The 22,777-nt window shown below is 50.0% G+C and overlaps 1 protein-coding gene across 4 annotated transcripts in view; it reads right to left on the bottom strand.

The window, feature by feature from the left end:
- Positions 1 to 22,777, bottom strand: part of TMEM102 (transmembrane protein 102) — a 171,013-nt gene that overhangs the window by 144,684 nt on the left and 3,552 nt on the right. For all 4 annotated transcript variants that reach the window (XM_080979850.1, XM_080979848.1, XM_080979847.1 and 1 more), the window contains one exon: positions 18,113 to 21,958. In XM_080979850.1, the coding sequence (XP_080835976.1) occupies positions 20,940 to 21,958 (1,019 nt within the window). In that variant the 3' untranslated portion in view covers positions 18,113 to 20,939. The remainder of the gene's footprint in view (positions 1 to 18,112; positions 21,959 to 22,777) is intronic.

The raw sequence follows: 22,777 nt of genomic DNA, 5'->3' as shown, positions 1-22,777 counted from the left end.
TAATCATAGTTTAGAGGTCCCGGGCCCTAAGGAAGTCAGACTATCCTCGACCTGGGCCAGGGCCTTCTCAGTGGTGGCTCCGACCTGGTGGAATGCTCTGTCCCAGGAGACCAGGGCCCTTCAGGATTTAACCTCCTTTCGTCAGGCCTGTAAGACAGAGCTATTCCGCTTGGCCTTTAATTTGAATTCAGCCTGATCTTTTATTTCCCTTCTCTTCCCTCCCCCTTTCCATTTATGAAGATCACCTGCTCTGAGACCCCACAGCTAATTCTCCCCTGGTCTCATCACTGGCCCAAGTAGGACCAATTCAGCCAGCTAGCCCTGGGGATTATCTAATGCTTATTTCCCCTAAATTGATTTTTGATTTTGATTGTTATTCATGTTTTTATACTGTATTTTATGCTTCTTTTGTAATTAAGTGCTTTAAATTTGTTGTTAGACGCCCTGAGCCCGGTTTTTGAACCAGGAAGGGCAGGGTATAAATAAAATACTATTATTATTATCCAAACTGATGGATTCAAATGACAAGGAAGAAGATTCGGACGAAAAGTCAGGAAGAACCTTCTGATGCTAAGAGCCGTTCGACATTGTAAGAGACTCCCTCGATGGACTCTCCTCCCTTGGAGGTTTCCAAGCAGAGGTTAACCTGTCCCGGAGCTCCTGTAAGCTGTGATTCCTGCATTGTGGGGGCGGGTTGGACTAGATGACCTTTGGGGAGCCCAGCTCTGAAACTCTACGAGGTTCACCCTGAATGCGAGGAGAAGAAAAAAGCACCCTGGCGGCTTCCTCCCTCTCGGAAAGCGGTGGGTGTGCCGTGCGCCGTGGGGCCTCTCTTCTGTGCGCACTGTGCCTCGTGGTTTTTCTGGCCTCCCTTCCACACACGGCATTAAAATTTCATACAGGTTTCAAAAAACAAACAGAAGGAGCAGAGCAACGGAGTTATTATGTAATGCTGCTCAAATAGTGCCGGATGGGTCCCTGTGTACGCCTGGATCCGTGCATGTGTGTGTGATGTGTTCTCCGTGGGGTGAACCGTATATGTGTGAGTGGGGGCACTCATCGCCTCCAGAGAGAAGAGAATCTCGTGGGGGGGGGGTGCGCAGCTTGGAAACGCATTATGAAACAGCCCTGAACCGGAGGCGAGCTCAGAGGCTTCTTCATCTGTCAACACAAGGATTCCTGACCTCTCCATCTCTCCCACAATTTGGGTGCATCTGGGGTTAGCCATGCTCGCCGGGGTCAGAGGGACACCCGGAACTAACCTGAGATTTGTTGCAGTAATTTATGTACAGGTTGGGGGGCGTGTTTGCCCCTCCAGCAGATATCCTGCACATGCAGCCCACTACCAAAACCAGCACAATCGCTTTTGTGGCTTTGGTGATTTGTCCCCGCAAAACACCCCATCACAGTTTCTTCCTGTCTATTCAAAGGGCCTTTGCTGCACGATACCAAATGTAAGAATTCACTGATCAATGTATCTATGTACTGGCTCACTGGGAAAACTTCAGAAATTCATATAGACAGGTGAGCTCAGCTCCTCAGCAGCCCCTCTGCCTGAGGGATAATCCCTGGCATCCTGATACCTGAGTGCCAGACAGGTAGCCATTCTAGAAATAACAAACCCAGATGAAGACAAAAGGGTGTGATTAACTTGGCTTGGAAACAGGGAAATGTAAATATCTTTTTTGTTCCACTTGATGGGTGTTTGGTGGAGGGCAAGGGGAACCATGGGGCAGGGTCCAGGATGCACAGATTACTGCCACCAGACCTCCCCTTTCATGATGTAACCGTGATGTATGAGTGATGTAGTTTGGGGGGGGTAACATGGGGATTAGCGGCTAATAAAAGTTTGGGGGGCTCTTTTGTAGGGGCTTCCATCTTGTTCCACCTGGTGGCAGGTGGGAGTCCTGTCGCCACAGTCTTCAATCAAGACCAAGCCTACTGGCTGCTGTTTTGCTCCAGTTTTCCTGGCTGGGGTCCTTGTTCTTTGTCCAAGGGATTTCTCCGTTAACAGGTTTGAAGCCCCAACGCAAGAGAGCACCCGTTGAGCCCTACAGCTGGGCCGACTGCCACCTCCTGTTCCCACAGTGGCCAGCCTTTCCCCCCCACAAGGAAAACCCGCAACCAGGATTTGAACGCAAGAGCCACTCTCTCCCGTCCTGCTTTTTCCTGCTGGTGGGAGAACAGAGCCATCCTGGATCATGGCCAGTACTGGATTCACGTATAAGCTATACAAGCTATAGCCTAGGGCCCCACTCTCTTGGTAAAGGGACCCCTGACCATTAGGTCCAGTCGTGGCCGACTCTGGGGTTGCAGCGCTCATCTTGCTTTATTGGCTGAGGGAGCCGGCGTCCAGCTTCTGGGTCATGTGGCCAGCAGGACTAAGCCGCTTCTGGCGAACCAGAGCAGCGCACGGAAACGCCGTTTACCTTCCCGCTGGAGTGGTACCTATTTATCTACTTGCACTTGACGTGCTTTCGAACTGCTAGGTTGGCAGGAGCTGAGACCAAGCAACGGGAGCTCACCCTGTCATTGCGGGGATTCGAACCACCAACCTTCTGATCGGCAAGTCCTAGGCTCTGTGGTTTAGACCACAGCGCCACCCGCATCCCTCACTCTCTTGGGGCCCCCCCAAAAAATGTAAAGGGGAAAAAACTGGATGTACATTTCCAAAATATAAGATAAAAAACAAATAAAATAAAACCTACCTACAGCAACAGGGTTTTGTGTTGTGTGGGCTCCTAGGATGTAAGTCATGGGCCCCGCCCGCTAGCCTGCTCCCTAAAATATCACTGGTTTGGCCTCCTGCCAACCTAGCAATTCGAAAGCACATCAAAAGTGCAAGTAGATAAATAGGTACTGCTCCGGCGGGAAGGTAAACGGCGTTTCCGTGCGCTGCTCTGGTTCGCCAGAAGCGGCTCAGTCCTGCTGGCCACATGACCCAGAAGCTGTACGCCAGCTCCCTTGGCCTGTAAAGCGAGATGAGCGCCGCAACCCCAGAGTTGGTCATGACTGGACCTAATGGTCAGGGGTCCCTTTACCTTTATATATAGAGTGCCTACATTCTGCATGGACTGGTTGCAGGGCAACATGGGCAAATGGCTTGAGATACCTATTAGGTCCATCAGTGACCATATAGCATATATTCAACACAAAAAAGCAGGGACAACTTGTTGTTGACAAAGGAGAGCTGGACATAGAAAGGGCCACCATTACCTTCAGTAGCTCAGGGCCTCATCAAACCTAAATCCAGCCTTGCTTGCAGCCATCGATAGCCTTACGTAGTGGTCCGCCAAGACATTGCCCTCACCTGCGGTATTCAGAAGCATGCAGTCTCCCATGGTAGCCTCTGCCTCTAATCCTCTTTCAATGTCATCCAAGCTGGCGGCCATCCCTGCCTTGTGGCAGGGAGTTCCGCAGTTCAACTCTGTGCCGCGTGAGGAAGGACTTTATTTTCTCTGTCCTCAGTTTCCCAACATTCATCTTCAATGGAGTTCTGGTGTTACAAGAGGAGGGGAAATTCTTTTTTTCTGCTGTCCGCTTGCTCCACACCTCAACTGCCTGTCACAGGTGAGATTCTTGCATTGTAGGGGATTGGACTAGATGACCCTCACGGTCCCCCCCCAATCTACCACTCTATAATTATTATTTTTTGTCTTGGGGGCATAGTGAGGTGGTTGGACTAGATGACCCCACGGGGTCCCTTGCAACGGATTGACAATACGACAACGCTCACAACTTAGGAGCGGCTTGACGTAGACTTTCTCTGGACAAACGCATAGACATTTGGAACCAGTTTCCACGCAACGTCATAGGCCATTAATAACCCTACTGGGACGACATTTATTTCTTTACGGTAATCTGTGGAAGTGTAATTGATTGCACTTATTATATATACTGCATTTTTTTTGTATTTTTCTTTCTCACACCCTTTCCCCTCCCCTCTTGTAAGTGAAACTCAATAAAATATCAACTGAAAAAAGTCTACAGTTCCACGATTAAAGGGATTAAAATAGGCAGGGGCAGTGCTTTTTTTCTTTAAAAAAATGTTTAGGGATACTCTCATTTTTTAAATTTTTAAGTAAAATTCTGCTTTGTTATTATTTGGGGCATAGATTCCTACCAAAATATACATTCTCTCCCTGAACTTTAATTTGAACGATTATCATTCTCCCTTTTTCATCTTTTTTCATCATTTCCCTACTCATATTGAAATACTGCCCCTCCATGAGGCGAAACTTAGATTCACAAAATGTTTAGGGGTACGTGTCCCCAAACCGTGTCCCCCAGGGGTAAAAGCACCGGGTTCGAGCCTTTATGAATACCGCAGCTTAGGAAACAGCGCCTTTGCGCACTCTCTCAACATCTGTATTTTTGTTTTGCTTTTTTCAATTTTTTTCATTAATTTCCACAAAATTACAAACAAACAAGACCAACAAACACAAATCCTAATCTTATTAAAAATTATTAACATTGTTAAGCGACTTCCTCGCTTCCCCTTGCTTGAATTTCCACGCAAATCCATTCAACGTCTGTATTTTGGGACGCCTTGTTTCTCAAGAAACCTTAGTCCATGTGACGGCAGGCAGGGAGGCAGGCGTGGCGGTGAATTATGCAGAGGGCTTCGGGAAAAGCTCTCCCTCGCTGCCCGCCCGCTTGGGTGACAAACTAGGTCTTCTCCACTCTGAAATCCCTCTCCATCTTTCTGCCTCTCTCTCTCTGCCTCTCTCTGTCTCTCTCCAAGGCCTCAGCCCCACAGCGGAGACTCATTAAATTCTCGCACACGGATGCACCTCTCGCACGAGGAGGGGACAGGGCTGGTGCAGGCAGCTGGTTCACCCCCAAACCGCTTTGCCCAGGGCCTGTGGTGACATTTGGCGGGCGAGCAGCAAAGAAGCACATGGCCGCCCCACATCCCAGGAGACGCCGCGGAAAGTCTCTTTCGGATCCTGTCTCTCTGCTATTATTCATGACGAACGCTCACGCCAGTTCACGTTCTTAGTGCCACGTTCCCAGCTCCTGGAGAAAGGATACTGGGTTTGAGCACCGGTGCCTCTGAGCATGCACAGAGTGCTTTTTCTCTGGGTGTGTGCGCAAAGGGTTTTTTTGGTCGACGCCGTTTTCTTGTTGTTGTTTTTTAGTCGTTTAGTCGTGTCCGCCTCTTCGTGGCCCCCTGGACCAGAGCACGCCAGGCCCTCCTGTCTTCCACTGCCTCCCGCAGTTGGGTCAAACTCATGCTGGTCCCTTCGAGAACACTGTCCCACCATCTCGTCCTCTGTCGTCCCCTTCTCCTTGTGCCCTCCATCTTTCCCAACATCAGGGTCTTTTCCAGGGAGTCTTCTCTTCTCCTGAGGTGGCCAAAGTCTTGGAGCCTCAGCTTCAGGATCTGTCCTTCCAGTGAGCACTCAGGGCTAATTTCCTTCAGGTTGGATCTTCTTGCAGTCCATGGGACTCTCCAGAGTCTCCTCCAGCACCAGAATTCAAAAGCATCCATTCTTCGGCGATCAGCCTTCTTTATGGTCCAGCTCTCACTTCCATACATCACTACTGGGAAAACCAGAGCTTTAACTATACGGACCTTTGTTGGCAAGGTGATGTCTCTGTTTTTTAAGATGCTGTCTAGGTTTGCCATCACCTTTCTCCCAAGAAGCAGGCATCTTTTAATTTCATGGCTGCTGTCACCATCTGCAGTGATCATGGAGCCCAAGAAAGTAAAATGTCTCACTGCCTCCATTTCTTCCCCTTCTGTTTGCCAGGAGGTGATGGGCCCAGTGGCCATGATCTTAGTTTTTTTGATGTTGAGCTTCAGACCATATTTTGCGCTCTCCTCTTTCACCCTCATTAAAAGGTTCTTTAATTTCTGTCTCTCTGCTATTATTCATGACAAACTCTTCTTAGTTCAGACTGCCACGTTCCCAGCGCCTGGAGAAAGGATGCTCGGTTTGAGCACCAGCGCCTCTGAGCATGCGCAGAGTGCTTTTTCTCTGGGTGTGTGCGCGAAGGATTTTTTTGGTTGACGCCGTTTTCTAATGTGCACGAGAGGGGTGTTACGGCGATGGAGAAAAGTTCAAAGGCAAGAAGTGAAACTATAGGTTAGGAATGCAGAATGAGTACAGTTGCACAGGGGTCAAGAAGCAAAAGAATATCTGCGTTATAATAATAATAATAATTTTTATTTATACCCCGCCCTCCCCAGCCAAGGCTGGGCTCAGGGCGGCTAACAAGCAATAATAAAAACAAGTTGAATGAATACAACTAAAAAACAAGATTAAAATATTGAAACATTAAAATATTAAATAATATTATTATCTGGTTATCAAGGCGCCACTGAAATTCGAAATGCCTATGTCCTCCTCTGATTCCGCCTGGTCATCGGAAGAACCTTCCAATGTCAAGAATTTGGTGGCTTGCTCTTCGTCTCTCTCCTCTCCCCTCCTCGTTCCTTTTCCTTTTGTGCCGTGACCTTTTCAGACCGTCAGCCGAATCCTTTAATCTGCCGACCTGGAGATTCAAACCTCCTCTCTGCTACCTGGAGGTTTGGTCACCCAACCTGGAGACTTCAGATCTGACAACGCTAGAAGGCCCAAAGCCGAGCAGAGAACCCAGGAGTCCGAGTCCTTTCCAGAAGCGGAAGCGATTGAAGAGGCACTTAAAGCGGGAGAAGACGGCTCTCCGGAGAGCTGTAATTAATGGGTGCGCCTATCAAATTTTCATAAGTGTTTCTGTTCGCTGACAGCTCCCTGTCCGGTGGCCAAAGGCTATTGGCTCAGCCCCAGCCAAGACAGGGACCTGAAGGCGGCTACTGCCCCCTGATGGCCAAAGTGGGAACTGCGTGTATTGGGTGGGGCAGGACTTCTGGCTCTGGCGGACACCCGAACCCCGAACCCTGATGTGCAGAGCGGGTTGTAGACTGAACCCCGCTAAATGGAGCAGTTTCCATAGGTTCGGAGCCAGCTGACGACTGCAGCCGTTCTCAACGTAAGAACATAAGGCGAACCCTGCCAGATCAAGTCCTGTATCCTGTTCCCATGGGGTCCACATGCCCCATAGAACCTAAGAATCCAGATAGACTGCTCTTGGACCTGGAGGTTCCACAAGGAGACTGGAAGACCCTGCTCCTGGATCAGGCCAGGGGCCCATCTAGGCCAGCTTCCTCTTCTAGTGGCCAGGCAGCTGCCCCAAAGGAAACCGGCAATCAGGATTCGAACTCAAGATCCCTCTCCCTTCCTGTTGTTTCGAGCAACTGGGATTCAGAAGCATCGCTGTCTGGAGGTGGTTGGAGGATGGATGGCAGCTAACAGATTGAGGTTGAATCCTGACAAGACAGAAGTGTTGTTTTGGGGGGACAGGGGCGGGCAGGTGTGGGGGACTCCCTGGTCCTGAATGGGGCAACTGTGCCCCTGAAGGACCAGGTGCGCAGCCTGGGAGTCATTCTGGACTCACCACTGTCCATGGAGGTGGAGGTCAGCTCTGTGTCCAGGGCGGCTGTCTGCCAGCTCCATCTGCTGTGCAGGATGAGACCCTCCCTGCCCGCAGACTGTCTGGCCAGAGTGGCGCATGCTCTGGTTATCTCCCGCTTGGACTACTGCAATGTGCTCTATGTGGGGCTACCTTTGAAGGTGACCCGGAAACTACAACTAATCCAGAATGCAGCAGACAGACTGGTGACTGGGAGCGGCCGCCGAGACCACATAACACCAGTCTTGAAAGACCTACATTGGATCCCAGTACGTTTCCAAGCACAATTCAAAGTGTTGGTGCTGACCTTGAAATCCCTAAACAGCCTCGGTCCTGTATATCTGAAGGAGCGTCTCCACCCCCATCATTCTGCCCGGACACTGAGGTCCAGCTCCGAGGGCCTTCTGACGGTTCCTTCTCTGCGAGAAGCCAAGTTACAGGGAAGCAGGCAGAGGGCCTTCTCGGTGGTGGCACGGTGCTCAGAAACATCCTGGGAGCCAATGAAGGTCTTTCCAGACCGGTGTTATGTGGTCTTGGTGGCCACTCCCAGTCCCCAGTCTGGCTGCCGCATACTGGATTAATTGCAGTTACCAGGTCACCTTCAAAGGTAGCCCCATGTAGAGCGCATTGCAGTAGTCCAAGCGAGAGATAACCAGAGCATGCGCCACTCTGGCCAGACAGTCCGCGGGCAGGGAGGGTCTTATCCTGCGTACCAGCCTCTCTTCACCCCCTCTTTGGCCTGAAATCCTACATTTGCAGAGGCCTCCGAGTCTCAGATGCTGGGGGAGCCAGTGGAGAACCCTGCTTGTGAGCTGTCCACCGTCAGAAACAGTATACTGGGTTTCACTGTCCTTTACTGCGATCCATCGGGTCTGTGTTCCAGACCGAGTGGTTTATAAACACCCCCTGCAAGAAAAAAACCCTCACACCATTTCCTCTCCACCCACCCACCTAGCCAGAGCCAATTTCATGATCGATAGGTGGGGAGGGGTCCTTATTTCCCTCCCGCACTTATCCCGAAACACCCCCTTCCACGCCAGAGGCCTTTCCAGAGGTTCCCGGGACCTGTTATGCAAAGAGCTCCGTGCGAGGCAATGAAATCCATTAGCAGAATAATGGACCACATTCAACGTTTACGTTCCTGCTATAAAACCCTCATTTTCTCTCTCCCTCTCCCGCTCTCCGATAATAAATAATAAAGATTTCTTAAAAAAAAAAAAAAAAAAAAAAGCTTTTCGCAGCTCTGGCCTCTTCCAAGGCAATTTGCTAATTGCCTAGACAGAACTCCCTGGCTTGGCTCAGCAATATCTCAGCCTGCCAGGGGGGTCAGGGCCTGTGGGGAGAGCTATAATTTAGGGAAAAAACTGCACCCACCAGACAAGGAATCCCCAAATGTGGTGGGTTCAGGGGTCCTGTTGCAAGCAACTTGCATTTCTGCAGGGCCCTGGTCTCATGAAACAGAGCGTTCCACCAGGCCGGGGCCAGTGTTGAGAAGGCCCTGGCTCTGGTTGAAGCTAATCCAACTTCCTTAGGGCCTGGGACCTCTAGGGTGTTGCTATTTATGGACCTTAAGGTCCTCTGCGGGGCAGACCAGGAGAGGTGGTCCCGTAGGTACGAGGGTCCTAGGCCGTGAAGGGCTTTAAAGGTCAAAACCAGCACCTTAAATCTGACCCCGTACTCCACCGGGAGCCAGTGCAGCTGGAAAAGCACTGGGTGAATATGCTCCCATGGCAGAGACCCCGTGAGGAGCCTCGCTGCAGCATTCTGCACCCGCTGGAGTTTCTGGGACAGCTTCAAGGGCAGCCCCGCGTGGAGCGAATTACAGTAGTCAAGCCTAGAGGTGACCGTCGCATGGATCACTGTGGCCAGGTCGGGGCAGGAAAGGTAAGGGACCAACTGCTTGATGCGGCGAAGGTGGAAAAATGTTGCCTTGGCTGTTGCTGTAACCTGCGCCTCCATGGAAAGGGAGGCGTCAAGGATTACACCCAAACTCCTAATGGAAGGCAATGGCACTAATTGGGCCCCCGCAAGAGAAGGGAGTTGGTCCCTCATCCCCATGCCATCCCGACCCAGCCAGAGGACCTCTGGATTTAGTTTCAATCGGCTCCCACGAAACCATCCAGCCACAGCTTCCAAGCATCTGGTCCGTGTGTCCGGGGCCGAGTCGGTGTGGCCATCCATCAGCAGATAGAGCTGAGTGTCACCAGCATATTGGCGACAGCCCAGCTTAGAAACGAACATGAAAATAGCGTGCAAAATTCATTATATGTGCGGGGTGGGCAAAGGTTGCATTGGTGAAACTGTGTATTTTCAGCAAAATTGCGTGCAGGAAAACTGCGTATATTCAGGAGAAACCGCACGCTTAAATTCGGACGATTTTCACGGTGACTCTTTAAAAACACAACCTGTGTAAGAAAACAAGAAGGACCTGCTGGATCAGAGTTTCTAGTTCAGCAACTTGTTCTCACAGTGGCCAACCAGATGTCCATTATGGGAAACCAGCGAACAGGATTCGAACACAGGATTCGAGCCCTCTGCTCTCCTTCAGCTTCTAGCAACTGGTATTCAGAAGCATTGCTTCCTCCAGCTGTGGTGGCGGAGCGTGGCCGTCCTGGCTAGAAGCCATCGATGATAATAATAATAATAATAATAATAATAATAATAATAAAATTTATTTATACCCTGCCCTCCCCAGCCAGAGCCGGGCTCAGGGCGGCTAACACCAATAAAATAAAATCACAGTAAAAACATAATAGGGGGGAAAGGGGGGGGGGACACAATTGAAAATACAGGTTAAAATGCAATTTAAAATGCAGCCTCATTTTAAAGTAGCTGATAAATCAAGACCATAAGGGGAGGGAAACATAAGGGTCAGACTGAGTCCAAGCCAAAGGCCAGGCGGAACAGCTCTGTCTTGCAGGCCCTGCGGAAAGATGTCAAGTCCCGCAGGGCCCTAGTCTCTTGGGACAGAGCGTTCCACCAAGTCGGGGCCAGTACTGAAAAGGCCCTGTCCCTAGTTGAGACCAATCTAACCACCTTGTGACTTGGGACCTCCAAAATGTTGTCATTTGTGGACCTCTCCGCGGGGCATACCAGGAGAGGCGGTCCTGTAGGTACGAGGGTCCTAGGCCACATAGGGTTTTAAAGGTCAAAACCAGCACCTTCAACCTGACCCTGTACTCCACCGGGAGCCAGTGCAGTTGGTAAAGCACTGGATGAATGTGATCCCACGGCAAGGACCCCGTAAGAAGCCTCGCCGCGGCATTCTGCACCCACTGGAGTTTCTGGGTCAGCTTCACCTCCTTGAATTTGCCCAACCCTCTTGCAAAGCCATCCAAGTGAGTGGCCATTGCTGCCTCCTGTGGCAGGGAGTTCCGCCGTTGAACCCTGTGCCGCACAGCAGAGAAATTCCTTTTCTGGCTTCCGAGCCTTCCGGCGTCCGGTTCCTTTGCGTATCCCCACGTTCTGTTGTTACGGGAGATGGAGGAACGCTTCTTCAATGCCAGGCGCGATTTCGTCAACCCGGATCGTGTCGCCTCTTCTTCCTCCCCTTTCCTCCAAATTAAAAAAAGTACCTCCCTTTGGAACGTCTGGGTGGCTGTTTCCTGAACTTGGAGGAGCCTGGGAAAAGGAAAAATCAGATTTTCACATCTCTAGGTGTGTGTGTTAGCGGAAGGCCAGGTTTGGGAATCGCTTTTCCCAGCCTGCCCTTCATTAATTCCGATTCCCAGCTCTAATATTTATTTTCTGCAGCGGTTGCTGAATCAGGGACTTGCGAAACGCGGGAAAGAGATGCAATAAATTTCAAGCGGCCGGTGTCTTTGATCTTGTGGCTTCCCTCTCTCTCCCCCGCCCCCTTATGATGCAGCTAATTTTTGGGGGGGAGGAGGGCAGGTGGAGGTTAACCTCTCCGCGTTTCTCTATTAAGCTGCTTCCCCCTGCTGGCGATGATGTTGAAGCGAGGCCTAATATTCATTATTCCAGGGCAGGCCCCCGAATAAATCCCTTGTTATTCTAGACCATGTCCGAATTTGCTCAGAATTTAAGCTTATCTGATCATCCTTCTGCCGCCTCGATTGATTTGGGGGGTTGGGGTGGGGAGGAAGACGCTCTTCCGTCATGCTAAAACTCAGGCATCACCCGTCGCACTTGACAGACAGGGCGGTCAAAAGGAAGCTCTTAATCACGCCGCTAATTGGCTTATTAATTAATTAGAGAGCTGCGTGGCCGGTCACCGGCTTAAGTAGCGTTGGCAAATGAGATTAGGCGAATTATTGGAAGGGGAAATTCTCTGCAAGCGCCAATCGCGCCATCGTGCAGTTTAAAAGCGAGCAACTTGCTCCCAAGAATCCTGGGAATTATAGCTTGCCCCCCCCCCGCACCGAGCTAGAATTCCCGGCGCCCTAACAAAACTACGGGTCCCAGGATGCTTTGCGGCAAGCCGTGTGCCTTTGAATTGATTGGTGTTTTAGCTTTGAAGCAAAGGCGCCTATGGATCTTAAACTAGGATATACAACAGAAAATGTTATTTGGAATTATTGGACTCTTACATTTATGTAGGAAAGGACTGCACTGCACTGCAGGGGGTTGGAGACAGGAATAAGGATAATGCTTATCTGAAACACGTGTTTTTTACAGTGTCCTAGGCTTACTAAGTTTTGGGAGAAAGTATTGGATTGTATAAACATGGCTGTGCAGAAAAAAAGTTAAATTTTTCAAAGGAAAATATTCTTTTGAATTACGTGCCTTCTATACAGAATTTGACAATTGGACACTGTAAATGGATTTTTCATGCTGAAAGACTGATATCGATGCACTGGAAGGATACACCTGTTAGTCAATGGATATATGACAAGACTTGCGATTTGTGAATGGATTGCTTACAGACACAGACTTTGTATGGACAAGTAGAACAATATTTGGAACATATTTATAAAAAGCATAGGAGTTTATAAATAAACCATGAAGGTATTTAGATAATAACAGTTGTGTACCTAGATACTAGGCAAGCATGCGTGGAATTGTAGAGTGCATATATAGTGATGTAATATACAGTGGTACCTTGGTTCTCAAACTTAATCCGTTCCAAAACCAAAGCGTTCCAAAACCAAGGCACGCTTTTCCATAGAAAGTAATGCAAAATGGATTAATCCGCTCTAGACATTTAAAAACCCTTTAAACAGCAATTTAACATGAATTTTACTATCTAATGAGGCCATTGATCCGTAAAACCCAGCCAGATGGGAGGGGTATAAATAATAGGTTGTTGCTGTTGTTCCCTGTAGCTTTGCTTCTCACAGGGAGGGAACCGCCAGAAGGCCCTCAGTGCTGGACCTCAATGTCCGGGCAGAACGATGGGGGTGGAGACGCTCCTTCAGGTCTACTGGGCCTTTGAGGCCGTTTAGGGCTTTAAAGGTCAGCACCAACACTTGTGAATTGCGCTCAGAAACGTACTGGGAGCCAATGCAGATCTCTCAGGACCGGTGTTCTGTGGTCCTGGCGGCCACTCCCAGTTACCAGTCTAGCTGCCACATTCTGGATTAGTTGTAGTTTCCGGGTCACCTTCAAAGGTACCCCCACGTAGAGCGCATGGCAGTAGTCCATGCAGGAGATAACCAGAGCATGCGCCACTCTGGTGAGACAGTCCACAGGCAGGGAGGGTCTCATCCTGCGTACCAGGTGGAGCTGATAAACAGCTGCCCTGGGCACAGAACTAACCTGCGCCTCCATGGACAGCGGTGAGTCCAAAATGACTCCCAGGCTGCGCACCTGGTCCTTCAGGGACACAGTTGCCCCATTCAGGACCAGGGAGTCCCCCATACCCTCCCGCCCCCTGTCCCCCCAAAACAGTACTTCTGTTTTGTCAGGATTCAACCTCAAATACAAAAACAACACTGGATACCAGTCGCCCGAAGCCACAGGATTCCCATGGGGGTGTGTGTGTGTGGAATCCGGTTGGCCCCCGTGAAAACAGAATGCAGGACTCTTTGGCCTGATCCGGCCGGCTATGTTCTTAAATCCTAGCGAGAAACAAACAGCCAAAGCTATCGGCACATGCAAATCTTGTGTCCTCTTTTTCCTGGCTTAATAAGGACTCCCTTTGCCTCTGCCACCATCTGTCTGGACCCAGTCAATTTCATAAGCAGCTCCGTTAAGCCGCAACGGGTTGTTGTGTTTTAATTTCCCACTTTTCCCTCTTCCGAAAGCCAGGACATCTCGGCTCGCCCGGATTTCGAGCGGCCTCCCGGGGTCAAAACTCTCTCTTTTTTCGGGAAGGGTGCCAGAAAGGGGGCTTTAAAGATTAGCGCTGACATGAGGGATTTGAGAGTCGCCCGGAAGACGGAGGCAAGGCCAGAAGGGCGAGCAAGGCAGGGCCTACAACTCCCCCTCTCTCTCACCCACGTTTTGCAGCTGGGGAGAGTGGACAGAGGCAAGACTTTGCAGGAGGGGGAATTTCCGCCTGCAGCAGATTCTCCCCTGGGGAGGGACAAACTGCGCCCTGAAATAAATAAATTAAGGTCTTATGTATATAATACATATAATACGCCGGAGTGGTACCTATTTATCTACTTGCACATTGACGTGCTCTTGAACTGCTAGGTTGGCAGGAGCAGGGACCGAGCAACGGGAGCTCACCCCGTCATTGCGGGGATTCGAACCACCAACCTTCCGATCGTCCTAGGCTCTGTGGTTTAATCCACAGCGCCACCCACATCCCATTATGTGTATAATAAAGATTCATAAATGTACCAGGCAAAAACACGTACATAGATATATAGGCCACATGTCTGAAGCTGCACAGGAGAGCAGCCATGGAGCCATTTTGACTCCCAGGCTGACCAGGTGTTTCCTCTGCAAGGTCAAAGTGGAAAAGCCTCCCCCTTGTCTTTTCCTTCACAAATCCTGTCTTGAGGGTATGTCTGTGTTTGAATAGGGTGTGAGCCTGTGACATGGCCCAGGAACTAAGTATTTATCACTACAAAGGAATGGCCAGGCTCCCCAGGGTATCCAATCAAGTAAGCATTAACAGGTAACCTGCCAGACAGGAGGTAAACAACGCACTCAGATTTCTGCTGTAGACCACCCCTTCTGTGATGTAGGTATGATGTTTCTGGGGGTGGTCTTGATCTACAGGGTGGCAATTTCAAAAGTCTTTATAAGGCCTTGTGCGCCATTGTTCGAGGTCCTCCTCCTTTCCTGCGTGTGAGGGGAGCAGCCTGTTGCAACTGATCAATAAAGATCAGGCTTACGAGCTGCTTTGCTTCTCAATATTCTCTGGTTGGCCTCCGCTATTTTCTCCGACCGATGGAGAACCTGCAAAGGACTCTATGAGGGCTCTTGTGTTCCCCATAGGGAAACAAGGACAGATTTTTGTTTATAACAGCCTGCAAACAGATCCTTGCTTGACCTCTGGGTGCCCCGTAGGGAATCATTTTTCGAGGTGGATGCACAGGGATGAGATTAAAGCCCTGAGATTTTTGCTCCAACCTGCTTTCTTTGATAGGGAAAGAGACCCTGTTTGCATGATTTCTCCATTTGCATATGCAAATAGGGCTTTGCTCTTTCCTGCCCACCCCCCTTCCCATTTTGGAAAGGAAGGACTTTCTGACAGAGGATTGCATTTTCATAATTCAGGCAGGCTCCCGGCAGCTTCCAAAACTCCCAGCTTTGCACCTGCCTCATCGTAAGCCTCTGAAGGCTTAGAAAGTTTCATTCTGGTTCCGCCAGACGGGCTAGATTTGAAATGAGCAGCTCAAGAGCCAAACCATCTTCTTCGGCGATCCCTCGTAGCCGAGTAAGATTGTCTTCCATAAACGCGGTTTTAACAGTGAGTCCGTAAGTGACTGGGGAGGCCAATTCTGGACCCACACGTCCTTCCACAGTGGGGACATTGGTTTCCGGGCGGGAGTCCATCACCGTGTGGATTTGCCAAGCGTGCCTTCCTCTTAGCCTATTTCTCCCTTGCGTCCTGAGTTCGAGTGTCTTCAAAGCCCTCAACGCCTTTGGTAAAGGCTGTTCTCCAACTGGAGCGCCCACAGGCCAGTGTTTCCCAATTGCCGGCATTTAAAGCTATGGTTTTCCCAGTACAGTGGTACCTCAGGTTACATACGCTTCAGGTTACATACGCTTCAGGTTACACACTCCGCTAACCCAGAAATAGTACCTCGGGTTAAGAACTTTGCTTCAGGATAAGAACAGAAATCGTGCTCCGGCGGTGTGGCAGCAGCGGGAGGCCCCATTAGCTAAAGTGGTGCTTCAGGTTAAGAACAGTTTCAGGTTAAGAACAGACCTCCGGAACAAATTAAATACTTAACCTGAGGTATCACTGTAGTGATGTATGGAAGTGAGAGCTGGACCATAAAGAAGGCTGATCGCCGAAGAATGGATGCTTTTGAATTCTGGTGCTGGAGGAGACTTGAGAGTCCCATGGACTGCAAGAAGATCAAACCTCTCCATTCTGAAGGAAATCAGCCCTGAGTGCTCACTGGAAGGACAGATCCTGAAGCTGAGGCTCCAAGACTTTGGCCATCTCATGAGAAGAGAAGACTCCCTGGAAAAGACCCTGATGTTGGGAAAGATGGAGGGCGCAAGGAGAAGGGGACGATGGAGGACGAGATGGTGGGACAGTGTTCTGGAAGCGACCAGCATGAGTCTGACCAAACTGCGGGAGGCAGTGGAAGACAGAAGTGCCTGGCGTGCTCTGGTCCAGGGGGTCACGAAGAGGTGGACACGACTAAACGACTAAACAACAACAACAACATGTTTTTACTGTAATTTTACTGGTGTTAACTTCCCTGAGCCGGGGTATAAATAAAAATTATTATTATTATTATTATTAGGCAGCTCTTATCTCCTCTCCACCACTGCCCTCCTTGCAAGAATAATTTGATATTTCACAAGGATGATTGGAAAAAATGGGTTTATAAAAGCAATCATCTGGCGCCCTCTGCAGGCAAGCCTAGAAAACACACCAGCAAACCCTGATTGGATGCTAAGGGCAGCCTTCTGCAACATGGACCTGGGCGCTGGACTACAAGTCCCATGAGCGCCTGCCAGCATGCCAGGACATTTGGACAATCTGCCCTAGGGGGTTGCAGTGTGTGCACGCAGCCGTTTTCAGTTACCTGGAGACAAAAATGTGGAGGGGGTCATTCCACGCCAAATCAGCTGATTTTAATACTGGACCGTGCTCTCACAACTCAGATTTTCTTTTTTTAAAAAAATTATATGCAGATACTTATGAGATAACCTCAAATTAATTTTTTAAGATTTTTTGGTCCAAAATCGGGTGCAGGAGAATTTTTTTAAAATTCTGATTTTCGGGCAATTTAGGCTAACTCCAATTTCTGCGTCAGTTTAGGGGGGAAAGCCCTGTTTCACTTATTTTTCAACCATTTGGGCTTATTTGGGTATCAAAATAAAGCTAATTGTGGTCTCTTTCAAAATAAGGTATGCAAATGGTATTAAGTGCCGCAGAAAAGCGTCATCAACCATTCAAAGCGATTTTTTGTCATTTTATTTCCGGTAGGTTCGATAAGCCATAATGCACAAACCACAACTATCACATGTATCATAGATTTTTATTTGTAGAATGGGCTAACCGTGTACTTGTTATGTTTTAAAAATAAGGAGGGTGTTTTTGGTGGTTATAAAATAAATTGATTTTGAAGTAATTTTTTTTTTTTACAAATTTTTATTATTATTATTTGTACAGGTTTAAGGTCCCACTGAGCCTGAAATAATTCACACATTCGTGAGAATAGTTAAAATTGTACCTTCTTATGTTACAATGTCATCTGATATATTCTAAAAAGTTTTATTGATTATTTAATTTAAAAAAACAAAGCACACGGCGCCAGGTGATTTGGCGTGGAATGACCCGGAGGAGAGAGAGGAGAGGGTTTTTTTGGCTCAGGGCGGCCAACTTTCCAGCTAGCATCTGTCACTATACTTGCAAAGCGCAGTGGGATCCGCACAGGTTAGCCCAGCAATCACGCCCTTTTCCTCATCCAGAGAAAACATTAGCTGCTCATATCTCCCCATTGGACTGCTGCCGAAAGCACAGGAGCAGTCACAGCCATGGTCAGTTGGCAACCCCTCTTTTGTAAATCAAGGATTCGGTAGGGAGAAGAGCAGAAAGTTCAAACCCCTCTGTGTATATTGAAGACTTGGCTGTCCAAAAATAAAAATTAAAAAAGGATCTCAACCTGGAGTCCTCCAGCTGTTTGGGTCTGAAGGAATGGGTTTCCCAAACCCCAAAATCTGACTGTGCAGTCAGTCTGAAACGGGCCCCCAAATCCCCATTTTTCCTTCTCCAAGGGTGCATTAGCTAAAAACCATTAACTTGAGCTCTTGAGCAAATGTATAACAGGAACCCAGCTGTATAAACAAAGCTCTCTCCTTTATCAGTCCGTGACGCCTAATGAATGGCCTTGTCAGTTCCAAAGTGGAGCAGGGATGGCACATCTGGGTCTTATCTTACATCCTGACCACACTGACGCACAGACCTTGTCAGCCCCCCGGGAACGGTGCCAGGAATGCTCTTAGAGTTGTGACCTTCTTACCCCAAGATAAGGAATACAGGAACAGGAACACCCCTTTATGGTCAAGAGTACCGGAACAGGAACATCTGTTTATGGTCATGGATGTCAACTTACGTGTATAAGCTGACGTGGCTGGATTCCTGGGGAGGGGGCAAGGGGACCAGAAAGGGTATATAATCTGTGTGTAACCGCTCTTTAAGTGCTCTTGCTGTGAACTGACCACGCAAGTGCCTTCTGCTATCCGGAGAGCAGAATAAACTCTTTCTCTGAACCAAACCTCGGTGTCATTTGACTTCCTTCCTCCCATCCGGGAGCAACGCTCACCCAACCAATCGGTAAAGTCTAATAAGGCTACAGGTCTACAACTCCCATCTGGCTGGGTGGAGATGGTGGGAATTGTAGTGCCAAACAGGTTGGCGGAAGCTAATATAGCCATTTCTACCCGACACAGATCAGCCTCTTTTGCCCTGCTCGAATGGCAACGTTAGTCGTCCTTTATTGCATATTATTCACCTCGTGTACAAAGATCGCCGCTGAATATAAGACACAATTTCTCCCAAGGCCTACGAAGTGGATTCAACTTTTTACGAAAAATCTCATTATCCTCCTTCGATATCGATTTTAGATCCACGATTTCAAGATGTCGGCGCCAAATCTGACCGAAAAGTTTGGCCTACAAATACCCGTGTTTGGCATATCCGTTAAACAGGGTTGTTCAGTTGTTTTACTCAAGAGTAGATTCTCTGGAGTTAGTAAACATAGCTAATAAATTGACCACCTGCAAACGACCCTTCTCCAAAAATGCAATTTCCGCAAGGATAGCGACGTGATTCCTGAGCTCCTAACTCGCACTCGCCTTGACCAGCATGCCCAACGGTCAGCGATTATGAGAGTTATAGGGCAGCCTTGGCCAGACGGGTGCAAATCAATCTGTTTTGGACTACGGTTCCCATAAGCCACCAGACCAGCCTCCTGTGCCTGCGGAGGCTGATGGGAATTGTAGTCCAAAGCAGATCAATTTGCACCAGGCTGGCCAGGGCTGCCCTATAACTCTCATAGTCCCTGACCGCTGGACATGCTGGTCAAGGCGGGTGCAAGCCCATGCACCACGTCGCTATCCCTGCGGCAATCACATTTTGGACTACGGTTCCCATAAGCCACCAGCCCCATCCTCCTGCGCCAGCGGAGGCTGATGGGAATTGTAGTCCAAAGCACACCCAGAGGTCGCCAGGCTGTGGGGCAGGGAGGCTGTTTGATGGAAATCCTCGACGGTTTGGGTCTCTGACCCAAGGCTTTACCCAACCCCAAAGAAACGGGAGTTGATTTGTTAATTTTTTTAGTGCTTAGGCAGAGGTTGGGGGCGTCAACAGTCGAATGGCAGCGCCCCCCTCCATCCCATATAAGAAATCCATCTAAAAATCTGTCTAAAATTTTTTTAGACAGCCCCACTGAGTCGCCCTGTGGCCTCTCTCTTTGGCAAGACGCTACACCGGTAGAACAGCAGCCTGAAGTTGCATACCCAAAAGCAAGAGGAGCGCCCCAGGTGCACCGCATCACTTTTTGACATCGGTTTAAGGCACAATTGAAGGTTGTGGGGTGCAAAGTCCCGTCTCCCCGATCCTATGGCTCTGCCCCATTAGATTTGCGTCCCCCTTTCCTGCCCCCCATTGCAATGGTTTGCACCCTTCCTCTTAATCTGTGGGACCTTTAGCACACCAGGCATACGGCTCCCGTCATCCCCGGCCACTGGGCGTGCTTGCCAGGGCTGGGAGGGTGTGGGAGTTGTAGTTCAGGACCCCACAGATGTGGGGAAAGGGTGGGCAGGAGAGGTTGCAATAATTCAGTTGCCCAGTTTCGTATAGGGCCCCGTCTGTGCCGTTGTCTTCCAAGCTCTCTTATACCACCTTAACCGTCCTGGCTCCGACCACCTCCAAGAAGAATCCTGGGAGTTGTAGTTTGTTAAGGGGGCCAAGAGTTGTAAGAGACCCCTGTATTCCCGTCACAGAGTTATAAGTCCCGGAGTTCCCCGGAAGAGGTATTGATTGTTAAACATCCGAGAGGAATTAGAGAGGAATCTTCAGACAACACTCAGCAAATTTAGCATACTATAGTTCCCGGGATTGTTCGGCGGGGGAGCCATGGCTGTTTAAAGAGGTATGATCCTGTATTAAAGGTATGGTGCAATGAGGCCATGGAAAGAGAATTCAGGAACCTCTCCTTGGCCACATTGAAACTGCCGTGGTTTTGGGAATTCTGGGAGCTGAAGTTTGTTATGGACAATGCTTTTTTCTGGGGGTAAGCATACCCCTAAACATTTTGTGAATATAATGGGAGAAGAAACTATTTTTTAAGAAAAAAATAGTTTCTTCTCCAGCACGGTGAACCGCCAGTTCCATTGCTGTCCTCTGATGGCAGCCTTTTGTCCATTTACTGTATTTATTTCCCCCGATTTGAACGATAAAATGGTGGTTTTCTGGAGTCAAAAGGAGGGGACCCCTAAACATTTTTTTTAAAGAAAAAAGCACTGGTTACGGGTTTTCAAGAGTTACTTGGAGACCCCTGTATTCCCACCCCGGAGCTACGATTCCCAAAGAAGGGAGACGGTTTGTTGAACCCCTCTGGCATTTGTAGCTCTATGAGGGGAATGGGGGTCCCCTCTGAACCCTCAACACCGTTAATAGCGGACAGCTCCCAGAATCCTTTGGGGCAGCGGTTCACAGCCTGTGGGTCCCCTGTGGACTACAACTCCCATCATCCCTGAGCTCTGGCCTTGCTAGCTAGGGATGATGGGAGTTGTAGTCCAACAACCTCTGGGGACCACAGGTTGAGAAAGGCTGCTTTGGGGGGAAGCCATGATTGCTTCACCAATGGCCGAAGGCGGCCATCGTTGGCACCATTTTTCTACCTGAAGCCAAAGTGCCCGTTCCGTGGAAGGGGTCACGGCGCCGCGGGGGACGCAACCTGCTCCCTGAAGGCCTTGGCCAACCGTTTGGCTTCCTTGGCGCCCTCCACAGCTCGCCGGAGGAACCGACATGGGTCGGCCCTCACCCAGGCGACCTCCCGGGCCAGGCCTTCAAGGGCCGGCCGAGCGAGCCCTTCCAGAAGGTTCCACTGCAGCAGGAAGTAGCTGGGGAGGCGCCGGTGCGCCAAGCCGGCGGAGAGGTCGTCCAAGAGGCCCAGCAAGGCGTGCGCCGCGTTCTCGTCCCGGCCGAGGTAGCTGGACGGCAGCCGCTCGCACGACCACAACGCCAAGGTGAAGAGGTGGTAGGGCCCCAGGCCTCCGCGCAGGTCGCAACCCAGCATGGCCATGGCGGCCCGGAGGGCGCGGAGAAGGGGCGGGGACAGGATCCGGCGGAGGTGCAGCTCGCTGGCCGAAAAGGCCAGGCGCCAGGCGCCGCAGGACACGGATGGTATGAGGTAAAAGCTGCCGGCCGCTTCTTCGTCCGTCATTTTGCCGTCCCAGAAATGGGCTTGCGCCAACCACGACTGGGCAACTTCCGGCCAGCCCTTGAAGGCCACAACCGGGAGGATGTCGTAGAGGACGCGGCGAAGCCCGACGCGGACAATCAGGGAGGTGACAGAGCCGCGCCGCACGACACGGACGTCCTCGTCGGCAGGGAAGGAGCACGAGAGCCACTCACAAACCAGCTCGGCCGACAGGTGGGCCTCGTCGCCCGAGCAACAGTCCGCCCAGCGGGTCAGTGTCTCGGGGCCGAAGGGTTGGAGGCTGATCTGCGCGTGGCCCGGGGGGCTCTGCTTCATGTCCAAGGTGACGGGGACCCCGGCGGCGCTCAGGACGGGCACCAGGAGGGTGAAGTCGGCGTCGTAGTCGCCCCCGGCGGAAAGAGGGCACAGGGTGCCAGGATCGACGTGGACGGTGCCCCGCTGGGCTCCGCCGGACAGGATCAAGTAGCGGTTGATGGGAGGAAGCTTCCCCTCGGATTTCTGGACCTGACCTGGCGGGAGGGAAAAAAAATAGGAGACTTGAGACCCCTGTTTGACTCCCTAATTTTGGGGGGCTGGTTTGACCAGCCCTCCCTTAGCAAATGGTTCTTCCTCTGCCTGGAAAGACCCCCCACAGATACAATATGATAATCTTTATTGTCATTGTCCCGTACAGAACAACGAACTTGAAAAATCTACAGTGGTGCCTCGCAAGACGAAATTAATTCGTTCCGCGAGTTTTGTCGTCTTGCGATTTTTTTTCGTCTTGCGAAGCACGGTGTCGGGAAAGTTTTGGAAAAGCTTCAAAAATCACCAAAGTCTTCAAAAACCTCAAAAAAGGCTACCACACCGCGTGCTATGAGTTGCTCCTCGAAGTCAAGTCGCAACTGTATTAACGGTGTTAAGAAAAAGGAAACAAACTTGCAAGACGTTTCCGTCTTGTGAAGCAAGCCCATAGGGAAAATCGTCTTGCGAAGCAGCTCAAAAAACAAAAAACCCTTTCGTTTTGCGAGTTGTCCGTCTTGCGAGGCATTCGTCTTGCGAGGTACCACTGTATATCAGACATTCAAAAACCAACAAGCCTGCTATCCCAGCCTGGTTAGCCCCCTAAAAACTCTGATACCCCATTTTTAAATACAATATACTCCCACAGAGACTACCTTACACTGCATTTAAAACCAATCACATTCGATAGAAACTGTTTCTCAGGCGGCTAGTCCTAAGTCTTTATAACCCTGGACCTTCTTCCAGAAGGCAGAAGCTGAAAGAGATCATTTCCAGGGTGCGCACTATCCTGCGCTATCTCTGCAGCTTTCTTATGGCACTGCCTG

The sequence above is a fragment of the Podarcis pityusensis genome (genome assembly GCF_964106645.2).
Source record: "Podarcis pityusensis genome assembly, chromosome: 13".
In the NCBI taxonomy this organism is placed as follows: Eukaryota; Metazoa; Chordata; class Lepidosauria; order Squamata; family Lacertidae; genus Podarcis; species Podarcis pityusensis.
This window is presented reverse-complemented; position numbering and strand designations above follow the sequence as displayed.